Genomic DNA, 10,973 nt, shown 5'->3' with positions numbered 1-10,973 from the left:
CCACCCTTTGCATTTAAAACAGCTCTTGTCCAGGTACACTTGGGCATCATTTTTCAGGTAGCTTTGGAGGCAGGTTTCTTAAAATCTCTTGGAGACACGGCCACAGTTCTTCTGGATTTGGTTTGTCTCAGTTTCATCTGTTTCTTCATGTAATCACAGACGGATTTGATGATGGTGAGCTCTGATCTCCATGTGGAGCACCGGCTGTTGTCAGACTCCTTGTGTATTCAAAAATCTCACTGGATTATTACAATTACTGGCAAAATGAATGTTTGGAAATGTGAACGGATATTTCCTATTGACACACTACAGCAATAGATAGAAATAACTGGCTTAAAGGGATAGTTCACCCAAAAATGAAAATTTGATGTTTATCTGCTTACCCCCCAGCGCATCCAAGATGTAGGTGACTTTGTTTCTTCAGTAGAACACAAATGATGATTTTTAACTCCAACCGTTGCCGTCTGTCAGTCAAATAATGCGAGTGGATGGGAACTTCTACTATAAGAGTAAATAAAACTTGCTTAGACAAATCCAAATTAAACCCTGCGGCTCGTGACGAAACATCGATGTCCTAAGACACGAAACGATCGGTTTGTGTGATAAACCAAACAGTATTTATATAATTGTTTACCTCTAAAACACCACTATGTCCAACTGCATTCAGCACTCGATTAGTGAGGTCTGATCGCGCTCTGACAGCGGCAGTGATGTCTCGCGCATATACTTAAATGAATGCTAGACATCACTGCCGCAAACCTTTTTTGGGGGGTGAAAATACTGACGTGCCTAAGTCTTTTGCACAGTACTCGCAATTGTGAGAAAAAAAGCCAGAATTGCGAGTTTTTATCTCAGAATTCTGACTTTATATCACGCAATTGCGAGTTTATATCTCGCAATTCTGACTTTATATTATATTATATTATATTGTGAGATATAAACTCGCAATTGCGAGATAAAAAGTAAGAATTCTGAGATAAAAAGTCGCAATTACTCCTTGTATTTTTTTATTTAGTGGCGGAAACGGGCTTCCATAGTCTGTCGTGAACAGGCGATGACTGCTATTTTGTAGCATATTAAATGAATGAATGTTCTAAAAATGAAAGCCTGCCTGAATTTGGAATGTTTACCAAACAAATAAGATTCTGAGTTAGGATATTTCTGTAATATGGCTCCAAATGTTGACAGAGGATGAATTCGATTGCCTCGATTTTCCTTTCTCAGTACAAATTAACAAACAAAGCTGGTTAAATAAAACATTTTAAGCTATTCTTTACTTTTTGAAATTGTTAGAAAACCAATTTAGACAATGATTTAAAATACCACTTTTTTATAGCATGGATATACACAACATTCAAAAGAGAGAGAGAGAGAAATTGTTTTTTATTCTGCATAGGTGCATTAAATTGTTCAAAATTGACAGTAAAAACATTTATAATGTTACAGAAATGCTGTTCTTTTGAACTTTCTATTCATTACAGAATCCTGGGTGGGATGAAACATCAGTTTCCACAGCAATATAACTGTTTTCAACACTGATAATGATAAAAAAAAAATGTCTCTTGAGAACCTGTAGGATCATGTGACACTGAAAACTGGAGTAATGATGCTGAAAATCCAGCTTTGTCATCACAGGAATAAATTACATTTTAATATATATTCAAATAGAAAACAGTTATTTTAAGTAAGCAATAATGTACGAGAGGCTGTGCTGTATCGTGAATACGCCCTTCAGCCGTGACTTATTCACGATACAGCACTCGGTTACCTTATTGTTTTTATAAAACAGTTACCACACAATACAAATATTAAAGCCAAAAATATGTATCAATGCAACTTTCATGAAGTAAAGTTTCACTAAAAGCCTTCCTTCCGCCAGAAAAAAATAGTCCCTGACCGTGAACAGCAACAGAAGTTTCATTACGCCATTAGATGGCAACAAAGACTGTGTTTATGAGTATGTCAGTCAGTAGCAAAGACTTTTACATTGAAAAGACTGAATTGTTGTGAACACTGAACAAGACGCAACTGACAAATGCTTTAACTAGCGCTGTCAGTCACGGGAAAACCCCATAACTGTTAAAAGGACAAGATATTGCAGCAGACATTTCAACAGATTTTTTATTATGAACATAGGACTGACCTGAAGGAAAATGCTAAATCTGAATGCAGATAATTAAATCGCTCACTCGAACTCTTTCTCACAATACTCTTCTACATAATACAGTAAGCTTCACTGAACAATATAAACTGAGAACAAACAGTTTACGTTGCTAAGAGTGGTTGCTAAGGGTGTTGTGTAGTGATACACAGAACCGTTGGGTGAAGCAGTCATAGCCGTGTTTTATCATGAATACGAGGAATCAGAATCAGAATCAGAATCAAGGACAGGAACTAACTTAACTATTTTATAAGTTGTAATAATATATTGTCACGATATTTACTGTAAAATTCAGTTATTGCATAGTCATTTTATTAGAAGTTACAAGATTGAGTTGATGTGTCTTAAAAATATTTATGCATATAAGCATGTTTGCTCTGGGCTGATATTCCTGAATTTTGACTGAGACAACCTCAAAAAAGCTATGGTATGGAAGCCTGTTTTTGTCTCAGCGTCATTAAAAAAAAACATATAAAGAGAAATAAAGTAATTTGTCTTTTTTTATTTTTTACTCTCAGGTATAAAATAGCTTCCATAATATGGGTAGACTACATCACAGACTAATATTGTGACTAGTTCTATATTTACATGCCAACCTTAAAGGTGCTAAAGAGGATGTTTTGTTTTATACATTTTTGCAATATTACTTGAAACTGTCTTTACTAACTGATAAAAGACTATTTATTAGGTGCTCTGAAAGTAATAATATTAATATACATCATCTGTGCACGAGGTAGGGCCTTAAAAACATCAGCCAATCGTTTACGCGATCATCGCGTAAACGATTGGCCCTCTGGCTTGTCAATCACTGCCGTGACGTTCCTTGAGAGACGTGCTCGCTCCAGTAACTTTCCACACTCCACAGGCGCTGCATGCAATGTTTTTGTCAGGAGACAGGAATAACAACTGCAGATTATGAGTTACCTGCGGTGAGTCCGACATAATGAATCCAAAAAACACGACACAGCGAATGCCGGTGGTAAACACTCGTGTTCCAATACTCGTGCACGAGTTTTGGGAGGTGTTCCCTTGAAATGAGCTGTGAAGGAGGGGGGCTGTTCTTACGCATGCGCTCATTTCTAAAACTCAGTAACAGTCTCTGGATTCTCAGTCGACGAAAAAATCCTCTCTATTACCTTTAAATCATCTGTCAAATTACTGCAAAATGTATGAGAAATTCACAAGACAACATTTCTGAGTAGTCATACAGAAACATATTCATATATATAAAACATATTTATTATGTACAAAAAAATGTTACAATCAGTTGTAGATATCTACCAGTAATACAGTCTCATTTGTGTCACAAATGCAATGTTTTCGAAGTTAAAATACCTTTAGGTTTAATGTGCAGAGACCATAAAACATTTATAGTCTGAACTCCCTGAAAAGTATAAAGCACATGGGACTGTGGAGCTGTGCACTGTTCCAAACAGCCGAACAATGGCTCAACTAATGGCGTGAGTTTGTGGCAAGAACATCTGTTTGAGCACCCAATGGCAAAAGAGGAAAGTGTCCTGATTCTGTTTGATGGAATAGTGGCACAAAAACTGTACTTCAACTTTAAACAGTGCAGCTAGTTTGGAAGACTGTAAATGTGAAAATCTGTGAGATCTCTCCCACAGACACATTTGGAATTTCATGAACAATGTCTTAATACTCTTTTCAGTACGATTAAAGAGTTCTTCAGTAAAAACAATCACGTTTCTGATTGTTCTATTTAAGGCACCACAGTAGAGATAAAACATCATGAGGTATGAAACAGCAGAGTTAATTCACTTCAACAGGCGGCATAAAATGTCTTTCATAGTCCGAGACGCACTGCTGGTCCCACCAGTCTTCACCACTGTTATCCTCCTCTTCATCAGTGTCAACCATCTCACTGTACTCTTTTTTCCAGCTGTCCTGCTTTGAAATGTTTCCTCTGTTTGATTCCTCCGAGTCTTCTAACCACTTCTCCCCACCTTCATTTGTTCTGCCCAGTCCATCCCGCACCTGAAAATGTTTGGGTTTCGCATCGATTAAAATCTTCTCCAGCTCAATCTCTGAGGGAGGGGGAGGTGTGTTGGGATGCAGGTTCTCCACAATCTCCAGCTCAGAGATCTTCACAGTCAATTCTGACGGAGGATAGAGCCATGGCCACGTTTGCTGGAAGAAAAACAAACAACAAATATTTAAACATTTTTATATGTGTGTCTCAGTCTCTTTCATATAGCTTTATAAAACTTTATAGATTCTCACCTGAAAGTTCATATGTTTAAATGATTTACTGTTTAATGGATCTGGGATCTTCTGAGAACAGTAACGTGACCTGTACCAAGATAGCAGATATTCATTAACCACAGTGTGTCTAATTTACCAGTTAAGGGGCCTGATATAGTTCTTTTCGTATTCTTCGCTTAGGGGTGAAAAGAAGTTACACTGTTTTTACACACCGGTATAACATCCTGACACAACCTATGCTGCTAAGAGCGCCGTTTAAATGAATATGTAAATATGTGTTGCGTGCTTTTCTCTCAATATCAAAATAAACAACAAAATGACAGCAATGAGAAAACACTACCCAAAAATGAAAATTTGATGTTTATCTGCTTACCCCCAGCATATACTTCAATGAGCGCGAGACATCACTGCCGTTGTCAAAGCGCAATCAGACCTCACGAATGGAGTGATGAAAGCAGTTGGACATGGTGGTGTTTTAGAGGTAAAAAATTATATAAATACTGTTCGGTTTCTCGCACAAACCGATCGTTTCGTGTCTTAAGACATCAATGTGTCGTCACAAGCCGCAGGGTTTAATTTGGATTTGTCTGTCGTGTTTTATTTACTCTTATAGTCCAAGTTCCCGCTGACTTGCATTATACCACTGACAGACGGCAGCGGTTGCAGTTAAAGCAGAACTCAGTAAGATTTGCGAAGCTCCCCCTACAGTTTCCTTCAGTGAATCACACAGTCGTAAATACTCCAAGCGCAGCTCTGGACTACAACGCTCACCAGCGCAGTTGTTTTGCAAATACAGTACAAGAAAGAGGAGGTGGGTAATTTGCAAATACAGTACACTCGATGGAGGTGGGTAATTTTCGAAACTGTCTTATAAAGTCATAATATATACATTGTTTTTGAATTACCGTAAAGCATTTTGTCACTCTCGCGTGAACGTGAACATGAGGCGAGATTGTTTCGGGTCGGTGCAGCTCAAGTTGCAAGTGCTGTATTCTGGCGTAGACGTGCCAGAGGGGGTTAGTGCTCGCCTCAAACACACCACTACAAGTCAATTAACCATCGTAAGGACTTAGAAAACTATTTATGAAGGTAAAAGAAGTTACTTAGTTCTGCTTTAAAAATCATCAATTGTGTTCTACTGAAGAAACAAAGACACCTACATCTTGGATGCAGATAAACATCAAATTTTCATTTTTGGGTGAACTATCCCTTTAAATATATCTCCGATTGTGTTAGTCTGAAAAAAGATAGTCATATACACCTAGGATGGCTTGAGGGTGAGTAAATCATGGAATAATTTTCATTTTTGGGTGAACTATCCCTTTAAGAAAGCATCTGATCATAGTGATGTGGGTATGTTTGCATGAACTCTGCAATTCAGCACTCCAGTAAAGTCAAGTCACATTTATTTATATAGCACTTTATACAATAGATAGCTTTAAACCAAGCAGCTTTACAGTATTAAACATGAAAAAATGTGTCAGAGTCTCTTTCATAGCAACTTAGCAAAGAAGGCGGAGCCACAAAGCGTGCATGGAGTAAATTATCTCTTTTTTCATTTTCACAAAACTGTATGCAAGACAATAAACGTGCATACAATGCCAATGCTATATAATAGAATGATATAATGGAAAGCAGAGGATAATTTTTTATCTGATAATTGAATGCAATTGATTGGAATGTATGATGGAATTATAATGAAAGGTAATACTCACAATAGGAAGATAAATGCCAAAATTAACATCAATGGTATGAATAGAGCCAACAGTGTTGAGGTAACAAAACCTAGGAGATGAGATGACAGAAACAAAGACTGATTTACTACCCGAAGCTGAATTTTTGAACTACACACTGTATGCAAAAAGGACCTCTTAGTATTTTGGATGACGCATGCAATGTAGATCCCAACGGAAGGAAGAAAGAAACAGCTTGTTTTGCTCATTCTTACGGTTTTCATTAGTGGTGGAAAAAGTGGTGATGCTCCTCTTGCCTTCACCAGCAGCGCTCACAGCGCTCACCCAGGCCTGGTACTGTTGGGACGGCTGCAGGTCTGACAGCTGCATGCTGGTCTTGTCAGTGCTTACGTTAGACCCTGTTAAACAGGCCAGAGGACAGAGATATACTCTACCGTTAAAGTCTGGGAATCTCTTCTGCTCACCAAGGCTGCATTTATTTGGTTCAAAATACAGTAATACAGTAATCTTAAGTATTGTTACAATTTAAAATAACTCTTTCCTATTGTAATATATATTAAAATATAAATTATTCCTGTGATGTCAAAGCTGAATTTTCAGCATCATTACTCCAGTCTTCAGTGTCACATGATCCTTCAGAAATCATTCTAATATGATGATTTACTGCTCAAGAAACATTTATTATTATTATCAGTGTTGAAAACAGTTGTGCTGCTTCATATTTTTGTGGATACAGGATAATGAAAGAAATAAGTAACTTTTTAAAGCCCAGGACACACCAAGCCAATGTCAAAGAACTAGTGGCGATGAAAGCTGACTGTGTTGTCATCTCTCGTCGGCTGCATCTCGGCCAAAAAGCTGTGCTTGAACACACCAAAAGGACTAAAAGGTAACTGTCAACTAGCATGTGTTTCTAAGAAAATAACTGTCTATATATCAGCAGGTATCAATAGTCTATTTTCGTCATTCAAAAAGGGAAACCAAAACTAGGACTGCAGATATACAAACTGTTCACAAAGAGGAGCTCACTTTCGCTTACCATTTTGAATATCCATCATGCGGATCACTTTCTTCATTGCAGTCAGCTGATGTATTATGAAAATATTTGAAATATTTTGAAAAAAAAAAAAAAAACCCAGAAAGAGTCTGACTAGAGCCAATGGTGTGGAACACACTGAAAAAAACTAAGCCCACCAACCCTCAAAAACGGCCTGACAATGTAAAACGGCTGACCGTCGGCTTAATGTGTCCAGTCCTTAAGACTCACATTAAGGTTGAGATAATGGGTTACCTGTCTCATCGATGCCCACCAAGTAATACAGGATGAAACCTTTGCTCTCATGCACAGGGATGGGGCTCCACGTCAGAATGACAGAAGAGTGAGAGGTGATCTTCACATGAAATTGTGGGACTTCAGGAGGAACTGGGCAGGGAGATGAAGAGATGATACCAATATGAAGGCTAGATGACTAGAAAATCTGATTACAGGATCTTGCATTTACTAACCAAGTACTTTGTGCCCTAAAACGGCCACAACTAGCTCAAAGTGAGAACATGTTTAACGAATAAAATGCATTACACTTTTTTGCAATCAATCTAAGTGAATGGTAACGTTGCACTTAGGGTTGTCAAAAGTGCCGACTTTGGTACCTCTGATTGGCCAGTGTGTTCATGTGCTCAACAGATATGTCTGTGATTGGCTACAATGATCAACACTTCAAAAACATGTAAATAGACATCTTTGAGCTTGGTAACGTAACATTTTTAAAATTTCAGTACCGTCTTGGTACCGAAATCAGTACTTTTGACAACCTTAGTTGCACTATACAGGATAATTACTGAAAATGCAATATACTTCGACAATGGATGTGTTTTTTTTAACAAATAAGTTGTCAATTGGGGTGTACGTTTGTAAACACACAGTATTAATTAACTGTAATATCAATATTATTTTTGGACAATTTGCAATTAAAACGGAAAAGCCAGATTTTACTTGATGTCTTTTGGACTTTGGTCTGTTGGCAATAAAATAACAAAGGTGCAGTCAGTAATTTAAGGGATGCCATACTTCCTTGAAGTGTGTATGCAATCGCTGACTTGAGGAAAGTGCTGTGGTTGGTGAAGACGGCAAACAGCGACACATTATATGCTGTGTAGTTCCTGAAGTCACCTGTGGATGGAGACAAACGCAAAATTACTGTCAGGGTCAGAAGAAATAACAGCTTTCTCTCTTTTTCACACAATCACAAGCACACCTATGTTTCACTAAATTAGCCGATTTTTTGGCCCTCACAAACATAGCTAAACCTGTACACACATACTCATAAACCCACCTGTGATTGTAACAGATCTCTGGGTTCTGTTCGCTCTGACCCAGTTCAGGCACGGATGGTAAGGTACTACAGACACGTATTGTACCACATACTCCAGGACACTCTCAGAGAACTGTGGGTGCACATGCCATGAGACCTGCAGTGTCTGATTCTCACCTATTACACTCAGATTCACCTCAGGTGCCGTCTGTCCTGCAGGGCATAAATATGATATAAATATAATTATACACTATCATTCAAAAGTTTGGGAGTGGTAAAATTTTAAGTTTTAGCTTTTTTGTTGTTGTTTAAAGAAGTCTCTTAAGCTCAGCAAGGCTGCATTTATTTTATCAAATACAGAAAAAAAAATGTAAAATTGTGAAATATTATTGCAATTTAAAATAATAACTTTTTCCTATTTTTATGTTTTAAAATATTTTTTTTCCCTGTGATGGTAAAGCTGAATTTTCAGCATCATTACTCCAGTCTTCAGTGTCACATGATCCTTCAGAAATGATTCTGATTATTGATGCTCAAGAAACATTTCCTATTATTATCAATGTTGAAAACAGTTGTGCTGCCTCATATTTTTGTGGATACAGGATTCTTTGTTAAATAAAAAGTTAAAAAGAACATCATTTATTTGAATCAGAAATCTTATAAATATTATAAATATCTTTACTGTCACATTTGATCAATTAAATGAATCCTTCCTGAATAAAAGTGTTAATTTCTTTCAAAAATATCTTACTAAGCCCAAACTTTTGAAAAGTAGTGTAGGTGTATATTGCATTATTTTATAAAAATTTAAATATAATTAAAAATATGTATATAGTTTCATAAAATGAGAGATAATGGCAAATGACTAATAATTCAAATTAAATATCACATATAAACTTCAAATATAAAACACAACTTCTAGTCAAAATTTTGTATTGACATACCCCTCACAGGAAACGGCATGAATGTGGGGTCGGACGTGCCCATTGAGGTGTTGGCAGACACAAAAACTCCCATAACACCCATCTTCAGAGTGAACTGTCTGAGCTGCAGGCAGTTCTGCTCGTGGTGATGCTGACTTCCTGTGTCTCTCCGTTGCCTGGTAACCTGCTTGACCTCAGTGCCATTTTTAAGCTTCAGAGTCACAATATAGCTGCTAATTTCCCCTCTAGCCTGAGAAAGGGGCATTTCCTGTGAGACAATAAATAACGTCAGACAGTCAAATTTTTACAGCTCATTCATGATGTAATGAATCATGACTAAGACACTGTTCAAGAACCAGTTAAAATGAAGCATTATAGGAGTATAGCCTACCTTCCAATAGATGTTACAGGAAGAGTTGTCAGAATTAGGGGCACAATCACTCCAAACATCCAGCTGTCCAACCGGTGCTGAAACCACAGAATATTACAGAGTCATCATCATTGATTATCTTATGTATTAGATTTAGAAAGGAATACTAGCATCTGCAAACAGCATACTGTGCAGTATGTACTGTATACCATTAAAAAAACCTCAAAAACAATTCAAACACTAGTATGCAGTATGCAACAAGATACAAGCAACCATCTTAACATAGACGTGAGAACGGAACAGGATAAACAGAAAATGAGGGCTCTGTATCTTTTTTTAATACATACTACACACACACACAAATCAATAATCAATAAAAAGTTTTTGTACACCAAATCAGCATTATTACAACGATTTTCAGTTATATATTCAAATAGAAAACAGTAATTCTAAATTGTAAATATAGCTGCGAGCAGCGATGGCGGGCCCAAGCCCGGTGGCACCGCCACCCCGGTGGCTTCAGGGCAACTGTGCACAGCGGGCAATAGGCACTTAAAACGGTTAAACATCAAAGGACTATTTCAAATTCACTCCACGTTTACTGCACTACAAGGTGCCACTATAGAGCCCCTCCTCCCTGCCCATTTTCAAAGGATTACATGTGCCAAGTTTTAACATTATTCTGATGAATTTTGAAGCAAATCAGGTAAAAATAAGAGGGTCATCTCAATGTATGCTGAAAGTGACACATTTTCTGCTTCCAGTTGGTGGCGCTATGACTTTGAATCACAATAGTCACATCCATGTGATCAGCCTTGTACAACGAAGACTAAGCCGAAGTTTCATCAAAATCAATTAATGTATGCAGAAGTTATAACACTTTGTTTCCCTTTTCTTGCCATAAATTCGTTGCCTCGCCACGGCCAAACCGTTTGAGATATCCAAAATCCGTTTGCAATTAAACAACTTCAATGTGTTAGCAACAAGTTAAAAAAAGCTTGGTGTAAATTGGATAAACCCTGTAGGAGTAGTAGTATAAAATTCATAGCCTGTTTTTTCAAAAAATTAACATTCAAACCAAAATAGCTGACTTCCTGTTGGTCGGAGCTAATGAATGTAAATTAGAAAATTGTCCGGCTTGATGAGAACAATATGTGTACCAAGTTTGGTGACTGTAGGAAAAACAAACCCCCCCACTTTTGTCAAAAGGTGGCGCTACTGAGCCCCTCCACCACGCCCATTTCTATGGCTTTGTCCATGTCTACTGGTTGACAATATTGATGTGTGTGT

At 37.4% G+C, this 10,973-nt stretch overlaps 1 protein-coding gene across 1 annotated transcript in view; it reads right to left on the bottom strand.

The window, feature by feature from the left end:
* Positions 1 to 3,378: 3,378 nt before the first annotated feature.
* The window catches only part of il12rb2l (interleukin 12 receptor, beta 2a, like), a 21,479-nt gene continuing 13,884 nt past the window's right edge, over positions 3,379 to 10,973 (bottom strand). Inside the window, exons 7-15 of the mRNA XM_048158759.1 lie at positions 9,705 to 9,781; positions 9,335 to 9,581; positions 8,412 to 8,603; positions 8,147 to 8,248; positions 7,370 to 7,501; positions 6,333 to 6,476; positions 6,100 to 6,169; positions 4,403 to 4,472; positions 3,379 to 4,309 (exon numbers count right to left, since the gene is read on the bottom strand). Of these exons, the coding sequence (XP_048014716.1) occupies positions 3,932 to 4,309; positions 4,403 to 4,472; positions 6,100 to 6,169; positions 6,333 to 6,476; positions 7,370 to 7,501; positions 8,147 to 8,248; positions 8,412 to 8,603; positions 9,335 to 9,581; positions 9,705 to 9,781 (1,412 nt within the window). The 3' untranslated portion in view covers positions 3,379 to 3,931. The remainder of the gene's footprint in view (positions 4,310 to 4,402; positions 4,473 to 6,099; positions 6,170 to 6,332; positions 6,477 to 7,369; positions 7,502 to 8,146; positions 8,249 to 8,411; positions 8,604 to 9,334; positions 9,582 to 9,704; positions 9,782 to 10,973) is intronic.

The sequence above is a fragment of the Megalobrama amblycephala genome, linkage group LG1, assembly GCF_018812025.1.
Source record: "Megalobrama amblycephala isolate DHTTF-2021 linkage group LG1, ASM1881202v1, whole genome shotgun sequence".
Classification (NCBI taxonomy): domain Eukaryota; kingdom Metazoa; phylum Chordata; class Actinopteri; order Cypriniformes; family Xenocyprididae; genus Megalobrama; species Megalobrama amblycephala.
The sequence above is the reverse complement of the archived record's forward strand: the minus strand, read 5'-3'. Positions and strand labels throughout refer to the sequence as shown.